Consider the following 20,909-nt stretch of genomic DNA (forward strand, 5'->3'; position numbering starts at 1 on the left):
TTCCATCCCATTATCTAAGATGAGGAGGAGAGAGAGAGGAGGTCGGGGGGCCACCCCTCGGGGGGCCGCCCCTTGGCTCATCTGGCATTTAGGTTTGTGTGTGTGGTATCAAACTAAGTTCAACTCCTCGATTTGGTGAAAGGTAAGTCATCCATACCGGAGATTAGGGAATTCGCGAAAAATTACTTTCTTATGACCTGATACTACGTAGTTGCACTAAGTAAGAAATTGCGTTTTCTAGAGTTGAACAAATACAATTCCTTTCAAACATAGTACTCCTCTTCTATATGAGGCGAATATATGAATATTTGGTTCAACCAATTCAAATGAATGAACCACAATATTTATATCCAGGCGCATTTTTTAAAGCTTTAATTATAGGATGGTGGGCATGGCTTTTTAGATTACTATAAGTTGATTGAGTTAAAAGGCATGATGTGGTATTCCAACAAGGAGTGCTTCCCGCTCCAATAACCTAGAGCACGAACCCACATAACTCGAAAAGTTAAAAGACAAGTTGTGCTCAATTGAACTTTCTCATCTCTTTGGAGATTTTCGAGATTTTCCCCTTAATACTGGGTCAAATGGCCAAATAATTGAAAAATGGAGAGGATTTTCTTGGGGGAGAATACTAAATACGAGCCATGTGACCTTAACTTTAGGGAGGAGGAAGAAGAAACCACAATGGACAAAACAAGTGTGAAGACAAAATACAACTCAAGATTCCCAAATTTGCAGATATGACAACCAATAAAGTTGTGAGGATTGTTCGGTTGACCTCGTCAAAAAAAACCGAATTCTTGATTCTAGGGAGAGTAATTGCTTTTACAGGCATGGCACATGGCCCTGCCTCTTGATCATTCCCATAGATCAACGAAGCATCATTTGTATTGTCTATTCTTCCCTTCAGAAGGAGCACTAGTCCATTGTTGACTGTCCTCTTCATGTCTACACTGTCTATAGTTGGTGTATGCCTTTACCCCAATTTCACAATATGGATCTAATCCAAGATAAAACAAAATGATGGGTCAAAGGGATTTGTAGAACAAAGGTCAGCAAGGCGCGTATTGGCCCTGCCTCGTCGCCATCGTTGAGCGGGTCATTATTGAAGTAGATGGCTATGCGTCACAATTGTGTGAGCAAGACGGTAAATGAGTGCATTGCAAGAGACGGCGGGCCTGCGTCCCTAAAACGTTCAACCGTTCACACTTACTAATCATTATACATATCTTCATCATATCCAATTCTATTTTTGAAGTCAATATAGGGCACGATGAGTGAAGGAGATAGACCTGAGCCCAAGCCTCAGTCGACACAACTCAATCGATTGGCTGAACGTTTAACTTTGATAGGAAACTACAGACATCGGCAGGCAATCATTTGTTCGCAACAAAGTAAAGCTCGAATTACATCTCTCAAACGTGCTTAAGCACCTGCTTTTCCCCGCACCATTGTTTACGCAAACTTAATTAAGTCATCGTTGCTTAAACTTTGTGTGACCTTTCGCAAGAAATTAGAGCTCTAATCACATCTCTCGAACGTGCTTAAGATCCAATCACATCCTCCTAATCATAATCAAAGCAATCGCCAAATGAAACAGCCATACACATGGTGGGTTGTCCCGCAATTCAAAAAGAAAGAATACAAATTGCTTTTTATATGTCGAGGAGGTAATTTCTCGGATTCCAATAGGCATCCATCGTATGTGGTCCATCATACAGTCAACGGCAATTTATTTACTATATAACCTCCAACATAAGAACTCATTGAAATCGACAGCTTCTAGAGAATATGCAGTCAAAAAGTATGGCCAACCAATGGACTTTTTACGTGCTTTTTTTGTAAGCCTCAACGATGTTATATGTCTCCCATTTCTTGATTTCTATATCTTGTTTCTTGTCCAACATGGTGTAGAAAATGAAAATGCTATACGTATATTGTGTATACTAGTGCGAAATGGTGATGGCCAATTGAGAATGATCCCGTTTTCTGATTTTATAAACTCGTTACCAACCTCAAGTTTTTACGTTGATTTTGCAAACTAGTTGTTAGGGTGCAATATGTTGCATCTAATTAATTAGTAAATGGACTCTATTAATTAATGTCTTTTTGGTTATAGTTAGTATGATTGGACTACTAGATCTCTCCACAAAAATTCCGATATCTAGAGAGAAAGGTCTCGATTACCAAATCAGGATTCTCCATAATAATTGAGACACGAACTCTTTATTCAATTGGGCATTTAGATAGTGGAAGAACGGCACTCTCTTTAATGTGATTGCATCCATGACTGAGAGGAAGTCCATAACATAGCATCATGCCATTGTAGAGTCAAATTCAACATCAATTCAACCGAGATAGCGGTTAGCTTATGTTGCACGGATGAATTCATTTTGTCCGTGGATCAATTTACCACATACTTCCAACAATTATAGTGCTACGTATATATCAAAAGACATTTGGAACGTTATGCTTCGAGTTCAAATCCTACTAGTAATTGGTACAAAGCCCCCGAGGCCCGATTCACATGTGGGCTTACTCCTGCGAGTCGAGGCTAGGCCGGCTATAGCCTAACCAACCGCAAGATGAAAGAATTGGAGACGCACGGTGTTTCCGTCCCTGGTCGACGCGGCGCTCGTTCCCCAAACGTTTCCCTAAACTTCGGGGCAATCTACATTCTACAAATGGGGCGGATTTGAACGGACCAGCTCTTCACGTGTCGTGTGAGCGCCAGACACGCTAGAAATAGGAAATCCGCCAGGGGAACACGGCATGCAACCGCGACAGACATCAGTCGTTACGACGAAACAAGGACTACACAACATGTTCGAGGCGGTTCCGTCTATTCATCCTTTCCCGAAACAGTTTTCTTCCTTCGACTCCTGGAACATCTGAGCTCAGGTTCTCGTCGTTGACCGCCCAATGGCCGAAGACCACGTTTCAAGCGCTAGACATGACGTTTGTTCCGACCCTTTGCTCGTCTATATTTACCAGGTATTGACACGTCGCGTGAACGCATTCTTAGGGAAGAATTCCAAAAAAACGGAAAAAGGACTTTAAATGTTCCCCCTTTTTATCAAAACGACTGACGAAGTTGCCTGAAGTGATAGCAACCGCGGGGGCCATCTAGGAAAGCCTGGTGGATCGCTATTGGGCTTATATCATATACCAACTTGGCGTCACTAGCAGCGCCTGCTGTCTCGTTCTTAGATAGCAATGTGCACAATAAAATGGTCACTTGTAAATTCTACCTACAATCAACAAATCATTTCCAACCTACTTTTGTTTTATTCAACCTGCTTTTGTGTGTATGTGTAAAATTTCTTCTGCTGGAGTTTCATATTCGATGGTTGACAAACTGTGTATGGATCCAATCTTTTTCAATCCATTATGAACTTGCAAAACCTTTTACGTGATGAGGATTGGAAAAGCCCCTAGGGTCGGCTCGATTGGTCAGAAGGTTGGGAGATTTGCAGCTTGGGAATCAAAAGTTAACCATTTCAAGTTCCACAAATTGTGTGCAAAGCATTCTTGGTCGGGTGTTTCATGGGTCTCCGGGCAATTAGATTTTCACGCTCATCCTTTTGAATTATGAGAAAAATAGGATTGGAAAGGAAAGTTGCTTTGTTTCAAGCAAAAGAAAAAAGGAACGGGAAGTTTTTTAGGCACTGAACAACGTTAGTGGAATATAGATCTAAAAAGTGCTGATATCATTGTCTTAAATGGTGCTGATGAAATATTTCTTTATCTCAACTTTTACCACTAATCCCATTGGAGAAATTATATCTTATTTTGTACTACTAGTGCTTATGAGTACCGCTCCCAATCATCTTTGAATCGATATGCTGTTCAAGTAAAAAGTACGCTACTAAAATGCTTAACTATACAAAAGATGACAAAAGCAGCAGAGAAAAAAAGCAGAAAAAATAGGAAAATAAATTCAAATTGATACTTAACACGTGATTCAGAACGGCTAGCGCAAGTTGGATCAGCCAAGGAGAGAGAGCTACAAAACCTTCAATAATCAAAATTGCTCAAACGAAATGGTACCAGCAGCCACCAAAGCTCATCGAAAGGTCCATATTCCAAAACCATAAAGATGAAAAAAACCCCTACCTGTCAGAGACATTAATAGTACTACTGCCATAATTTTCCCGCTTATTTGACATGGTTCAATGCATACCATGTGTGGAGAAGAATGGGAAAATTTCTAAATCAGTCCTAAACATATTATACATATATCAATTTAATCATAATCTTTTTCATTTTGTCGGTGTAACTTTAGATCTTTACGTGAAATTCCAATATAGTCATTCAAGCCAATTATCACTAAAAATTACTGATGTGATGTGAGTAAACTTGTCCACATCAGCATCTCATTGGATGCCATGTCAGCAATATTTAGTGGTATTGGCCAGAAATTAAAATTGATTTAGTATCCGTACAAAAACTTTTAGAACTAATTTGGTAATTACCCTCAACGAGTATATATTGCAAGATATTTAGAATGTTACACTTCGAGATCAGATTCTATTCAAGGCAGCCTCTAAGGGTGCGTTTGGTAACTTTCTGTTAAAAAATTGTTCAAGAGAACAAAAATAGAAATAATTATTTTTATTCTGGGGAACAATTTTTTAACAGAAGAACACGTTTAGTAATTGAACAAAATTTCTGTTCTTGAAATAAAAAAAAAAGTACAAAACCACGTTTAGTAAATTTGTATAATTTTTTTGTTTCTTTTAATTTTTTAATATATTTATTTTCTTTTTCTTTTTCTTTTTCTCTTTGGTGGTTGCCACCATCGCCGTGGCCGGGCGACCGCTAGGCGACGCCTAGTGAGCTCGCCGGAGGCCAGCCAGGCCACCGACGAGGCTCGGCCTTGCCCAAGCAATGCGAGGTCGACCTCATGCTGGCTGGTGAGGCCGAGCCTCATCGTGGCTGCACGAGGCTTGGCCTCGCCTAGGTTGGGCGAGATTGGCCTCGTCGGATCTAGGCGAGCTCGAGCTCCCCCAACCAAGGCGAAGCCAAGTCTCGCTGGGGGCCAGCGACTTTCTAGCGAGGTCACCAGCCAAAGAAAAAAGAAAAAGAAGAAGAAAAAAAAGAGAGGTCACCAGCCAAAGAAAAAAGAAGAAGAAAAAAAAGAAATAAGTTTTGTGTTTTTGTTCTTTTGTTTCTTCAAAAAGTGTTTTCAAGAACAAGAAACAAGTTTTTTTTCTTGCTTCATTCCCAGTGAACAAAAACGTAAAAAATGCGTTTCTGTTCTTTTTTTGTTCTCCGGAACAAAAGAACGGAAATTGTGTTCCGGGGAACAAAAAAAAAACACAAATAAACAGGCACTAAGTCTTGATTCGCAAGAAACTAATTTGCTTGCAAACCTTATTCTGATGCGCCTGTCTTTTGGCCCCAAAAAAATTGCTCCGAGTCGAGGTTCACCTTATCGTACAACCTGATTGGATCGCAATACACATTCTATGTATGCGTGGATTTGAACAGGCCAAATGTTCATGTGTCGTGTGAAAACCAGACATGCTGGAAATAGGAAAGCCTCTAGGGATTCGAAGCATACAAGCACGACCAACCCCAAGCTGTAACGATGAAACAGACATCACATAACAAGTTTGGAGGCGGCTCGGTCTCTCGATCCTCCCAAAACTGTTTTCTCCTTTCAATTCCTTGGAACATCAGACCTCAGCTTCACGTTGTTGACCTCCCCTCCAATGGCCGAAGCTCACGTTTCAAACGCTAGACTTGATGTAAAAGATGATCGTAGCAAATGTAAAGTAAGCAATTCCAGCGGATGGATCAATGCAAAAGAAAAGGAACAGGGAGGTCCTTAATGGTTGGATCAATGCAAGTTAGTAAATGCAAATCATCAAAAAGAAAAAAGAAACAAGCTAATATCATTTTCTCAACGGTGCCTATAAAAATATTTCTGTGTTTCCACTATCACCACTAGTCCTATAACATTGGCCACGGAACATTTCAGTCATGTTAATAAGTCCATTGGAAAATATACATCATTTTTTGTTTCTCGTACTACTAGTCCCACGTATGAAATCAGGAAACGAAACAATTGGCAATCACCAAAATTTTTACACATACAAAAAGTTCAAGCGGAGCTTATATGAGCGGAGTGGTTGCCGTCGACGATCAAGTTTGGATCGGCATCATGCTTTTGGCACTATGCAAAAAGATGACAAAAGCAATAGAGATAAAGGCCAAAAGAAAGAAAGAAAAAAAAAAACAAGAAGCTTTCGCCGACGATTAGGAATGGCTAGTAGCGCAAGTTGAACCGGCCAAGGAGGGAGGGAGTGAAGGAGAGAGAGGAGATGAAAGCAAAAAAGCTCGAAATAATCCGAATTGCTCCAATGAAATGTTACCAACAGCCACCAAAAAGTTCATGCTCATCTAATGGTCCAGAGATATTCCAAAACCATCAAGATAAAATCACCTCCCATCCTCCATTGGCTCGTGTGACACCACGTTCCAATAATTCCCCCGTTCCCAAAATTACCAATCTGTCCCTCCTCAACCCATCATTTCTCCTCTCTGTCCACACCCCGCCTCCTCCCTCCGCCTATTTATACGACCCCCCCACCACCATACACCACCACCACCACCACCACCACCACCGTTGACACAGAGAGAGAGAGAGAGATGGGTTCGCTTCCTCACGTTGTGGAAGATTGCATGGGCGTCCTCCAGGTCTTTAGCGACGGCTCCATCTTCCGGGCCGACGAGATCGACTTCCGGAACATCTTTGTCGTCGAGAACAAGTCCATTGTCCACAAGGACTACCTCTACGACAAGGAGCACGGCCTCTCCCTCCGCCTTTACCGACCCGCCTCCCCACCACCGCCGTCTGGTAAGCTCCCTATCGTTTACTACCTCCATGGCGGGGGGTTCTGCGTCGGGTCACGCCTGTGGCCCAACTGCCACAACTGCTGCACCCGCCTCGCGTCCGGCCTCGGGGCCCTGGTGATCTCCCCAGACTACCGCCTCGCTCCTGAGCACCGGCTCCCGGCCCCCATAGACGATGCGCACAGTGCGCTGAAGTGGCTCCAGAGCAAGGCCAAGAGCGAGGACGTCGACGGGTGGCTGGATCCCAAGGCGGCGGACTTTGGCCGGGTTTACATAGTAGGGGACTCGTCCGGGGGGAACATCGCACACCACCTGGCGGTCGACCTAGGGTTCCGCTCGCCGAAGCTGGCCCCAGTCCGGGTGCAAGGCTACGTGCTGCTTGCGCCCTTCTTCGGCGGGGTCGCCAGGACCAAGTCGGAAGAGGGACCATGCGAAGGCCTGCTCAATCTAGAGATACTCGACAGGTAATATATTGAAACCTACTATATATCTCGGTTAGGTATATCCAATTTCTTATCATACACGCGTGGATGCATCGTAGGACATCCGCTTCGTGTTCATTCATCACCAAGACTTTTTCTTCCCCCTCCACTTTGATTTCATTAAACTTTGCAAACCACAAAAAATAAAACTATAATTACATCCCAAAAAAAAAAAAAAACTTGCAAATTAGATCGGCACGTCAATATTATAACGTTATTTGGTCGTGCGAGTAACTCCCATAGTATAGATTCAGCAATTTTTCATAGGGAAAAATAAATTTCGTGACTAATGTTTGCCCAAGTAATTTCAACCCAGGGAATCTTGGAAAATGAGGGGGGGAAAGGTTTATTCCGGCGCACAATATTTTTCCGGCTTGGACACATTATGCACGATAAATCTCCATTGAAGCACATCATTTTCACACAAAAAAAGATTGAAAGTGGCCTGGCCTCGGGATCCGTACACAGGGGCGGTTCCACTAGGAGGGGGATGTGACTCCCTCTCGTGAGGATACCTAATAATCATCAGAGGGATTTTCGAAGAATCTACCGGTCCGCACTATTTCCCGACCTTAGTCCCGTCCCTTTCCCCGTCCAATTCACGAAAATAGACCGGCGCCTCATGAGTAGCTTCAAAAGTTTATTCTGTCTCCACCTATCACGCGATTTCGCCCCCACGACAGATACCCATTATTCATCAATTCGAATCGACATGGCAAGATGGTATTGAAGAGAATAAAAAGAGAGCTCACAAGCATGTGTTGTCGGAGATTAGTGCAATTAACGTGGGCCGGCTTTCATCCGCTAACTTAATTAATTCTTGGATTATGTTGTGCATGTCTCGCCGAGAAATTTCGCTCATGTGAAGAGGGAAAACGTCATCCGATTTTCGACATGTTGGTGCCGTTGTTCATGAATCTCATGAGTCACATGATAGTCTTCTTGTATCATTATCGTGTCATTATCCTTAAGACTTTGTAAGAAAGGGAATAGAGTCTAAATATCTAATTAGGATTAATTTCTTGTCACCGGATTTTGCGGTTGCTTTTCTAGGTTGATTTTTAAAATTTCTTGGCATATAGTCCACCTCATCCGCCCATTCAGATGGTGCCATTTGACCAGTGAATGAGAGTCATTAAGAGCCGTCTTAATTTAACTTTTATTGACTTTAGTGAAGAGGACAAAACCGGCGGAGAATTATATTTTATGTAGTCATTAATGCAAAAGATTAAATAAATAAAAAATTGAATTATACGAGGTCCAACTTTGTGTTCTGAGGCGAGATTGTGAAGTCTACCGACTATTCTTTGACATCTATACCGGATTAATTGTAAGACATTAATATAATTAATATTGATGTTTATCCTAAGAAAGGGTGAAAATCCATTTTGAGATGTCCTAGTGGAATATTTGAGACACGTCATACTCGTCTTAATTTAGCTTTTGTCATCAATCACCAACTTATAATCCTACTTTACTCATCTTAATCTAGCTCCTGTCATCAATCACCAACTTACAATCCTACTTTTCACAAGATATGTAGGCCCTTAATTATAATTACTATTGTAGCAATAAGCTTGTGAAGATCCTGGTTTTAAGATTTTTCCTTAGCAACATTATGTTTTTTTTTTTTTTTGGTTCCGTCTAGGAATTATGGTAGCACTTTACGTGGACCATTTTGTGAAAATGACATTTGGGAAACATTAACGGACGACCCTATTCAATCAAAGCAAATCGATATTAGGGTTAGTGCTCGGTCCAATACCGCCATTGGATCTTTACTTGCCTCATCAGGTCCCTAAAATATACTAATTAAGCTAAGTGCCTTATCCACTATCTTCCCATGAAATTCCATCCGGCGTGAGATGTCTGTCCCGTGATGGAAACTCTTTCTTTTCGGTGCCTCCTTTTCAATCTTGATTGACTCGAGAGAAGTATGCGAGAGAAGCACGCGAATCACCAGCGAGAACCAGATATCCATCCACCATCAGCTCCCTCGACTCGTGGAGAGATTTGAGCCCGCTTTTTGGTGAAGATAATCTCGGTGAAAATCATCAGTCCGTTGACACCCGGCGGCCGTGTGACATGACACATGCACGCACGCACGCACGCACGCACACTTCCTCCATCCTCACGATCCAAAATACGTCATTGCATACATTAGATAAACGTTAGATAAACGATTGAATGTACTAATGTAACATGTCATGTATGAGTCATCCGAAGCGACATGTAACATGTTGGTGCGCGTGCGCATCGCCTGGCTGGACAGGTTTTGGAGGCTATCGGTGCCAAGTGGAGGAGACAGAGACCACCCATTGGCCAACCCGTTTGGACCATTAAGCCCTAGCCTGGAGGCGGCGGCCCTCGACCCCATCTTGGTCATGGTTGGTGGGAATGAGATGCTGAAAGATAGAGTCCAGGACTACGCAGAGAGGCTCAAAGGGATGGGGAAGAACGTGAAGTATGTGGAGTACGAGGGAAAGCAACATGGGTTCTTCACGAACGATGCATACTCGGATGCTGGGAATCAAGTCATACAGGAAATCAGAGAATTCATGCTCGAGAGCTCTAAATAATCGATTAGGAGAGAATAATCAATGATGCTCATATTGAGATTTGCAAAGAAAAGTGTGTGCAATATTAGGTAGAGGCTGTGGCCTGTAATGTAGTCATTTCGCCTCTATGTTGGAGGGGTTTTTGCTTTTTCCTTTTCACTTGTCTCTTTGCAAGTTTTTCTTGCGGTTTGTATAATAGTATAGGTGATGGGTTATGGAAAAATCTGGCAATTAAAGGATCTCACAAATGTAATGCCCTGTTATGCGATATTAATATAATGTAAAAGGTGAGAATTGTGATGTAAATTTTGTGTCCGGAATGGGCGTGTCTAGATAGACGGTTACTTTTTGGCTTTTGTTTGATATCAATCTTGCAATGGACACATCTTAGCTGCTTTCTTTAATTCCAAATATCTGAAACTTTCATAATGTCCAAATATTTATATGCAGATTCAGATATATTTGTCATAATTTTATTTGTAGATTGTTCTTTCCAATGGAAGAGAGGACATAGGATTGGATGACAAACTTCTATTCTCTCCCTATACTCCTTCATGTTCAGTTCTTGTCTAGTCATTGCTTTTTTATTAAAAGAAAAATGTTTCGAATAAGTATCTATTAAACATGTTAACAAACTCTCAAATCGACCTTCTAAAATTAGGGCTTCCTCTCTGTTCCCTTAAAGTTGCCGCCTCTCTAAAATGCCGTCTCTAAGGGAGAGGTTTCTCTCTCCATCTCTCTCTCCCTCCCTCCCTCCCTCTATATCTCCCTCTTCCATCCTTTGAAGCTCTTTGTCTTTCTTTTCTCTCCTAATCTTTCAAAGCCCTCTTCCATCTTTTGATAGATATAATAGCACTTTGGTGTTGTAGACTTTGTTCTCCACATGTATATATTTTACCCCATGTAAATCTGACCAACCAAATCGAACCAAACAAATTGATCGACACATCCCTCGATGAATAGGACACCGGCAATAATTAATATGCAATGATAATTTAATTACTATACATGACTGTCGATACTTAACTACAATGACTGATGTCCAATTATCAATATTGTCTAATTGATTAGACCATTGAAAGGATGAAAAGATTTTCTTATATTAATAGGCATAATTGCTATGCCAACCTATGCTTGGCGAAATTAAGTCCATTCTGTCGGCAAAAATGATAAAGCTGTGTTTACATAGGGTGGCTATCCAACATGCATGCTTTATATATATATCATAGCCTGTGTTTTAGTCTTTACTTTAGAAAAAGAGAGGAGAAATCGCATAGCTCGAATATTCATGTAATATTCGACAATTTTGTTATAGTGACAGCCCCAAGATGTGGGATTCCTAGATTAATTAGTTAATTAATTATCATATATTATAATGTGGAGTCCATCTATGTTTTGTCACATGCCGGTAATAGTTTATTTTTTAGTGTAAGTATAAATGTTTTAGGTAATTTTGAGAAAGAAGTTGTTTATGGATTTGTTTCCCTAATAACACGGGGAAAAAGAAAGAAAGAAAATACTTGGGTTAAAGTGCATGATGATAGTAATTGCCGGGTAAACTATTTACCAGCGACCAACCAACCAATGCATGACACATCTTTCGATTCCTTTTTTATATTTCAAGAAAATAAAACGAGAAAAGTCAACCTGATGGCTAATTAGCATGGAAGTCGTGCCAAAAAAAGAAAGAAACAAGATTCATCACGATCTCTTTAGCCTTTTTGGTAAGATCTCATGGGCCCAGAAGCATCATACTGTCCTGATCAATTTGATATTGTATATCGAATCCGTGTGGAATCCCCTCTTCGTTTGCGTCAGATATTACAAATCAAGAACAGCAAAAGCCCAAGCCGCCAGCAAAGAAACCTTGTGATTTCCAAACACGTGTCCCCGATTTGCCTCTTGGGTACAATTTTCTCTTTAATCACGTGTCGATGGTTGAAAAAACGCAAGTCTCTCGGTAGCACCTACGTTGTTATTTTCATGGTTTGATCGTCTTTGTCGGATGATATCTCAGTAATTTCGACATACTTGGGCATTGACATGCGTCTTTGTCGTCCCAAATCATGCAGAAAACAGTGTCGCATTATTATTAAGAAAGTCATAAATTTATTATATTTGTATTAATTTAGTTCTGAATAATTTAGTTATATATTTTGACAATTTGTCAATGTAACCTATCCAATCAAGTTTAACTTAAAATTGTTAATGTAGATGCTGAACACTTTGCGTAACATGATTGGCGATGACCCTAACTATCGAGTGTAGGCACCTTTTCTTAGTCTTACATGCGCACAAATCTATCCAAGGGTTGCACTTGCACAACCCTTGCCCTCCATATAATCTGAAGTGAGGTTAATCATGTATCACTTGTTAGACAAGAAATTCTCAGTAAACATTTATAGGCAGCACCTCTACGAACGTTATTGTCTTTGCCGGATGATTTAGGTTTCTTTAGTATGACATATGCACATGAGGGTAATTGGCTTCTATCGAAACCGGTTGCATCGCATGCGTCTTTGTTCAAGTCATAAAGAAAATGAAGTGTCATCTAAAGTTTAGAAAGAGTGATTTCAAAGAAAATATCGTTAATTCCATGTGATATAATACATAAATTTGTAATCATATTATAAATATATCATTTGACAGTCATCCTTAGACTTTCCCTGGTAAGTTCAAAGAGTAGGTATGCTCAGACATATTTGGATATCTTAAGTCAATCAATGTTCTTTTTAAAAAGAAAATCACCCTTTTTGAAAAATAATGAGCTCCTCAAAGATGTTTTCTCAAGTGGGGGCTACTTTAGAAAAAATGACTCATTCCAGGAAATCATTCATTTACTTAAAATATTTACTTGTGACTTTTTCGTCAAAATTTAAAAATGAAAATTTTCTAAGTCTCGAAGAATCATGGGCCAACGCAAGAGCCGAAAGGAGGGCTAAGGACATAAAAAATCTTGGCCATCATTCCAATCCTTCATCCGAAGATATGATGGGCCATAATAATTTGAGTATAGCTAATAACAAAGTGTTCCTGTATCATAGTCTATTTGATCAATCAATTGAGATTCTATAAATCTACGAAGCAAGTATATGCTGGGGAAAAAGGAAACAATTCACTAACCACTTAAAATCTGTCCAGGATCCATGTTTTGTCTAAAACTCATTAACTAATTTCAAATCAATCTCAGCAGCAGCCGGCCATTCTATTCAAGTAATATCAACCTCAAAAGTAGAAAATATATTGCTGAAAATTAGAAATAAGGCATCAACGACACTGGCAAAATTTAATTGGAAAACCCGACATAGGAAAAATTACAAGACCGCTAAAAACTTCTATTGATCACTAAGAATTAGTAAGATATACAATAATTCATCTTTCATCACACGGTTAGAGGCTTGATACATCAACAATATAGCAATATATCATCACCACAAAAGTGAATAAACACAAAAAAAAAAAAAAAAAAAAACAAACAAACAAACAAACGGGGGGCCAAGAAAGATCTAACGACTGTTGGAGATATTGAGCCACAATTTGAAGAAGGATTTTCGACGACTAGAGCTGCTCACCTTCTTGATTTCATAAACAAAATTGTAAAATTTTAGCCGATTCTGACAAGATTTTACCATAGAATCTTCCCAGAAGTTTGTTGCCTCTTCTCCTCTCCGAGCCCTCAGTCTCTCTCCCTCTTTTCTTTTATTTTTCCTACGATCTTCCCGGCCCGTTCAGCTCTCTCCCCTTAACTTTTTATTTTATTTTTTAATGACGATGAGATGGGCCACGGTCGGGGACCCAGCCCATTACTATACGGGAGAGCAGTTATCCCGAAATGCCCAAGATCCAAAACCATAAACTTTCCCTCCAAATTCCCTTTGCCTCTGTCCCTGCCCACGACCTGCTCGCACCGCGCCTCTGTTGCTGTCGCGTCCCCACATAGGTCGCCCTCACCGTTCATCTATCGTGGAAGATAGAGGAGAACATCGCAGGGGTCGCAACCACCGTGTCCGTCGTTGCCGGTCTCAGGCAATCCTCGATCCGGCGTTGCTCGACGTTTGCGAATAATGACCCGAGATGCGGGGTCACGGACCCAAACCTGCGGTGGTTCCACCGTCGCACCAAGAGAAAGGGGTGCATAAGGCGAAGAAAACTTAGCAGTCAGTTGTCGTATACTAAATGATGATGCTGGACAAAATTTAGCAGTCAGCTCCACTTGTCAATGTTTCAGAATGACGAATTGATCAAGAGAACATATGCTCGGTGTTTTCAGTCTCATTGATAAATTCGTGTCAGTCTGCTTGCTGGAATCTTTGCCTAGGCTTTGAGGGGAGCACATACTGTGCTTGTAGTGATCAAATGATCCACGGCCAAGAAAGGAACCGAGCTTAGATTTCATCCTTTCATGTACCAAACCCTGCATGCTTCACCGTGACTTCTCCTTCTTCATTTAAGACCACCTTCGCGAGAGAGCTTGGAACGCATTAAGTCGAGCTGGTTTCCGTTCATGATTTGCGAATGAGTTTGGCTACACGGCAACAGGGACTGGGCACTCTCGATGCTGTCTGATACTATGAAGGAATTTGTTTCGAACAGCAACATATTCAGTCTTTCTTGTTGAATTTTATCATGTCAGTCTTTGTAGTCGGATTTATTTCGAATGGCGACATAGCAGATCACCAGAAAAGCTTGGTGACTATCAAACCAGTGAAGTGAGAGACTAGAGTCGTGCTTCACCATTCCCATCTCCAATTTTCTATATTTCACCATGGATATTTGACCGTATTAATAACTTGGCCTTCTATTAAAGTTGATGCCGGACACGGAACCGAAGCCAAGTTATCTACATAAGAAGAGTAATACAAGCTTCTCCATGAGATCCAAGATCTACCTTAGAATAGTGAGTGCATGAATCGAGTCAGAACGTGCGTAAGGAGAGAGAGCAAGAGAGAGAGATGCAGGTCAGAAAAAATATGCATTGCATCGCTTTGCAGATTTTTACGTAACATAGATGGGACCAAGCAATCTTAAATGATCACATTTAGGTTGTTGGTTTGTGTTCGAGGCTGCATCTTTTGCTTGGAGGAACAGCCGTGTTATCGCTTTTTCTTATTAGAGTAGGGGTGTGACATGAAACTCTTGATTTCAAAAGTCAGTAGAGCTCAATGATATATCACATACTTTGAAACTCGTGTTTGCTTAGAGGCGTGCACGATTTGTGTAGTAGCAATCCAGGATCCATGACAAGAGAAGGGTTTGAAGAAAAAAACTGGGTGTAGGGTGATCGAGATTGATAAGAAAATGCATAGTTTTATGGACATGAGATCCGGAAGAAACGGGAGGAGATAGTTAGGAAGATATGATTATTGATTAGTAGGATATATACTCGGAATAATGACGATGCGGCGTTTGACATAGATGAAGAAGAAAAGGAAGGTGCACTGCATCAGCATAGCGAGGAGCTCGCTCTATGCGATCGTGAAAAGTGGTGCTGAGGCACCGATTCGGATGATGATGGTTCTAGGGGCATATGAAGTAACTTATGCTTTCTCCGACCGTCAAATTTTTTCTTAACTCCATCCAGAGCATTGAGAAGTTGGTGTCTCTGGGCTCTGGAACTCTCCTGAATGCCAAAAGTCGGTGGGGTTTTCTTTGTCGAGTTTGATCAGAATCTTCGGCAACCTTGATTCTGCTATTTCAGAGGCTTAAGTAGTAAGCAGAATGACAAAATCCAAAGAGAATCCGTGTTTCGAAACAACCCTCATTTCTGAAACTGGCAAACTGTAATGGTTTGTAACTTTCTGCTATTTGCTGCGAGATTTCAAACTTGCGAGTGTAAAAAATGCAACCAGGATCATGAGGTGTGTTGGCAAACAAATTAAGAGGCGCTTGTCTTCCATCGAAAAAATATGAGTACGCACATGGACAAAATTTGACACTAATCAACGATCATTATTTTTTATTAATTTTAAATTTGGCTTTATAATTATAAAAAAAAAAAAAAAAAAAATTAGCCATAGTGTTCTATAGAAACAATGTGACTATTTACAAAGCAGTTACAATTATTTTTATTTATTATTTATTTAATCTGAATTTTTCGTATGTCTTTTCAAAAACACCTTTGATAAGTATGTCGGTTTTTTATATCAATCATGATTAAGTCTTTTCAAATTTTCTTTCTAAAAATACAGTCATTGTTTTCAATTGTTTTTCATGAGATTTTAGAGAAATACTAGAATTGCTATCTAGTATTCTCAATCGAGACTTTATTGTATTTTAAAGGAAATTTTCTATCGACCATGAGCAATATCGTGGGTCAAATTCCTCAAAAAAAAATAATATCATGCCTCAAAATCTGACTTTATTATTATTCCCAACCGTTCATAGTATCTTCCTAACAAGGTGTTGGTAGGAGTACTGTCCTGGAAAGAATGACATTGAAAATGAGCTAAATGCGCTGTATAATTGTACGACGGGCAAACATGCTTCCTCCGCCGGAGACTATTTGACTAAGATTACATCCAACGGGTTGAATTCTCAATCTGGACAGTTCACTTGCATTCAGGTGATCCTAGCACACCAGAGAAATCCTTGCGGTGTGCTCTCCGCTGTTGGACAATCAAGAGCTCTTTGAAGATTCTGCAACTGCAGATAAAATTGGTATTCGCATTTCCTCCCTGGTTGGCTTTCAAACTTACAATAAAATTGCTTCCCGTTCAGTCTAAAAAGGGCATTCAGGAACCTTTTAAATTTTCCACCAAAGAGCCCCTTCACGATTTGACAAATAAAAACACAAAAAGCTGACCAATGACCCTCACTTGACAGTTGGTAATGTAGAAAATGGAGTCGGCGACAAAGAGGAAGATGGAGATGGCGATCGGGGTCGCAGAATTGACTGTGAATGTAGGAGACGATGACGGGCTCTTGTGGGAGTAGACAGATTCATTTGAGGAGTGAGAGCGTACGACGAGAGGCTCTTGTGAATGTAGGGTTTGAATTCAGCATAGGTTCATGTATTTCAGTTCATTTTAGGGTTTCCATCTAGCTTATTAAATTTCACGTGTCATTCTTAATCCAACTTGCAAGTGAAAATGGGTATTGTTGAATAAATTTTAAGCAATGTTACTATGTATTCATTTATGATAGTGAAATCCTATCTCCTTAAAGATCTCTTCCTCAAAGTAGAACGCAAGGATATCCATTTTTACTTAGAGCCATGCAGTCCTTGGGATGACCTCGGATAGCATTCCTACTGTGTCTAAGGGACCTAGCTTGTTCTTGAACGCCTGTATACCGAGGAGCTCTTAGCACCAGGTGCCCAATTCAACCAGAAAACAGGTAACATGAATCGGCTATTCCTCTGTATGGGATTTAATTAGAGAACCCTCAAATCCAGTTCCTCTAAAGCATCCATTTATTCTATTTCTTGGTGCTATGGGGAAATATTGTTCGCCTGGCACTAGTAACACTATTGCTTAATTTTAAATAATTCATGTGTATGCTCATGCAAATACTCAACATCCATTTGCATAGAGTAAGAAAGGGAGGTTTTGCTTCAGTTATCGCTTGCCTTCTTCTTAGAAATGAGAAGATTGTTGCATAAAGAAAGGAGTCAGCTTGTGATAGAGTGCAAAATCATGTCATTGAGCTTCAATTCTTACCCTAACTTGTAAGAGACACTAATAGTACTATTGTTACACCCAAAATCTCATTGGCCGATAAAACAATTGAGGTTCTTGTGCCAAATTGCATTGGCCGAAATCACAAGTTGGCTAAATCTATAGTTCATCTCACTTGCATCTTGCACGAAAGAGCCAAATCTCACGAGAAGTGAAGATTTAGCTAATCGGAGAGCTATCTGGGGAGAAGTTCAAATCTCACATGCATAAGATGCACGTGAAATGTGCAAGCTCACCGAGAAGTGAAGATATGGCTGATTGGAGAGTTAGGACCTTATTTAAAATTAGATTACCACTTCATAATCTTATTTGAAACAAGATTCGAACAAAAACCATCAACTCGTAGCCCTCGGTCTCACGAAAACTATTTTATGAGAAAATTTCCCCTGCCTTCATTTGAACGTATCCTTAAATGAAGTTATGAACACATGATATACATAGTATGGACGTCAACGGTTTAGATCAGATGGGATACTCACTAATGGCCAACCCAACCCAAACATTAAGGAAACATGTTTATTGCGACCTAAACCGCAAGAAGGTCAGTGGACCCACGGTGGGGTCCTCGGATAAGGCATTTCCTACACTAACACAACTGCAATCGTCCCACGCCAATTGTCGGATTACGATGGAACGACTCCAGATTACCCTGAAATGATGTCTCCCTCTTCACATTTTGTCTTCGGCAAACTCAAATCGATCCTCATCGCCGAAACTTCACTCCCAAGCTCGCACTCTTAGACTTCACTGCGAAACGAACATCACACCATTGTCGAAATGGAATGGTGTTGTCAAGCTAAACTCTTTAATGGCATCTCTGAAAGCTCTGCTCATGTCAGCTTGTGCAATGTCCATTGTCGTCGTTCTCAAAACCTCTACTCCATCGATCTCTGAGCCTCTGCCTTCTCAATTGACTCTCTCAGTTGACTCGCTTCTCTCGTGGCTCAAGCGTCCGTACCACTTTGTCGTCGTCAACGACATCATCATCACTATTGCTGCCGAAGGAGAAAGGAAATCCAAAGCGAACCGAACACGGTCTAGATCAAAACATGCACATATCCCATATGGTTCGGATATCATGGAAACCAAAGCTCACAAGTCGGCCAAATTTCATGTGTTCATATCACGTGCGTCTCATGTAAGGGCATGAAAGATGCATGTGAAATGCATAGGCTCACCGAAAAGTGAAGATTTGGCTTATCAAAGTGTTATGACCTTATTTAAAATTAAGTTGGTTGGTCACTTCATGATCTTATTTAAAACAAGTTTCACTTAAAACTATCTTATGAGAAAATTGTCCCATTTCATGACCTCATTTGAAATTTTCCTTAAACAAAATTATGAACACATGACATGCACAATATGAGTGTCAAGGTTAGATGGAATGCTCACTAATAGCCGACCCAAACATCAAGGAAACATGTTTATTGCAACTTGAACCACGTAGAACCTGAACCGAAAATGTGTTTGATATGAAGATTGACAAACCACTTTCCATTTTTCATTTTTCCAACGGCTTCAGAGAGAGAGAGGCATGCCTTCTTTTACAAGTAAAAAATAGGTATAAAAAATACCCGAATTGAACCAAATCGCGTATTTTCAATTTGGATCTTATCTGATTTGGGTAATAAGTAAAGGAATTTTGATAGTTTAACCGTTTGGTTCGGGTTTTAGGCCTTTTTTTTTTTTTTTTCCCACAGCCTCTGACAAGAAGGTGAGTGGACCCACAGCGGGGTCCTCGGGTAAGGTATTTCCCACGCTTACACAACTGCACTCGTCTCACGCCCATTGTCGGATACAATTGTTACGTCTCCCTCTTCACATTTCGTGTTCGGCAAACTCCAATCGATCCTCATCGCCGAAACTTTCACTCCCAAACTCGCACTCTTAGACTTCAATGCGAAACAAACGTCACACCACCGTCGAGATGGTGTTGTCCAGCTCTTTAATGGCATCTCTAAAAGTTCTGCTCGTGTTAGCTTGTGTGGTGTCCATCATCGTCTCCCTCGGATCCCCGGTTCCATCGATCTCCGAGCCTCTGCCTTCTCAATTCTCTACTGTTATCTCTTACTTACTAACAATCTACTCTTCAAGGAGCAGCCAAAAGCTCAAATCTCTTCCTTTTCTCTTTGTTCATTTCTACCCCAAGATCTGCAGAGAAAAGGATTCGCTGAGCAAGACATAGAACAAAGATGGAGAGAATCCATCAGTCCTCTGCTAGGATCCATCACGGGGCTGTTGCGAAAACTGGAAGAAGACCATGGAGATTTGCAGAGTTCACGATCTAATAGGGTTTAATGTGTTCCGGTTCTGTTCGAACAGGAAGGACGCTCCACCTAATTAAACAGAAATTTTCAGGTGGGGCCGGTTGGCTTTTTTGATGCATGAAAATAGTTGATTACATTCGCTATCACCCGTTCCTTTCCTCTTAATAAATGCGCTTTATCTACTTTTAAGAACCCAGCTAAGACCAACTATCCAAACTTTATATATATATACACGAAAGCCAAAAACTTGAAGCCTAATCGAGTGGCTTTCACAGGAAATATGCATTCGATTTCATCATCATTCATGGTGGGACTTAATAGTAGGAAAGTGCTTGTAGTAATAAGTTGTTAATTTTAAAGAATGCACGTGTATGCTTATGCAAAGACAGAAGCTCCTCCTCCATTTGATTTGAAGAAGAAAGGGACGCTCTACTCTAGCTCAGACAAAATTTCTCACAAACCCTCTTCTCCTTTCTTCTTGGAACGGCGAATGGATTTGACTGAGCAAATGGACATGTCGTCATCCTCCATCTTGGAACGGTTGATGGAAGCATAATCTCAATGTTTTACTCGAATCAATTCTTCAAATAAAAAAGATGAAATGGCCTAGTAACTTAGGCTTCGTCACATGAGATGAAGGCTGAAGCTTAAATCATACGATAATGCACATCAATCCTCCACCAAATTTAAAGACGCTTTTGTGTTACTCAAGCATGTAACATACAACGGGAAAAAATGAGGAAGTATGAGAGCTGGGGAACCCGTCGTTGAGAAAATAAGATCTCCAGATCGTCTTGGCCATCGGACCGTCGAAGTTGGGCAGGAGACAGTGAAGCTGCATAAGAAACGTTGCAGTATTTCAAAATTTTAAATATATCAAGTTGACCTACAGCCAAGGCCGGCAGTAAAGACACCCCCAAGCTACTATCTTCTTTAATTGAATCAGCAACACGATTGGCTGGTCTCATCTCCATGAAATCTCACCTGAAAATGACAGTGGAGTGTAGGGCCTATTGGCTAGAGCGATGAATTACATCAGTGATACAGGAAACATGCATCGACAAT

The 20,909-nt window shown here is 40.7% G+C and overlaps 1 protein-coding gene across 1 annotated transcript; it reads left to right on the forward strand.

Annotated features, from left to right (window-relative positions):
- The first annotated feature begins 6,590 nt into the window (after positions 1-6,590).
- On the forward strand, positions 6,591-10,207 carry LOC104446553 (probable carboxylesterase 15). Its single transcript, XM_010060395.3, has 2 exons — positions 6,591-7,325; positions 9,616-10,207. Exons 1-2 carry the CDS (start codon positions 6,658-6,660, stop codon positions 9,920-9,922), a joined length of 975 nt encoding a protein of 324 aa, XP_010058697.2. The 5' UTR covers positions 6,591-6,657; the 3' UTR covers positions 9,923-10,207.
- Positions 10,208-20,909: the final 10,702 nt, after the last annotated feature.

The sequence above is a fragment of the Eucalyptus grandis genome, chromosome 1, assembly GCF_016545825.1.
Source record: "Eucalyptus grandis isolate ANBG69807.140 chromosome 1, ASM1654582v1, whole genome shotgun sequence".
Lineage (NCBI taxonomy): Eukaryota > Viridiplantae > Streptophyta > Magnoliopsida > Myrtales > Myrtaceae > Eucalyptus > Eucalyptus grandis.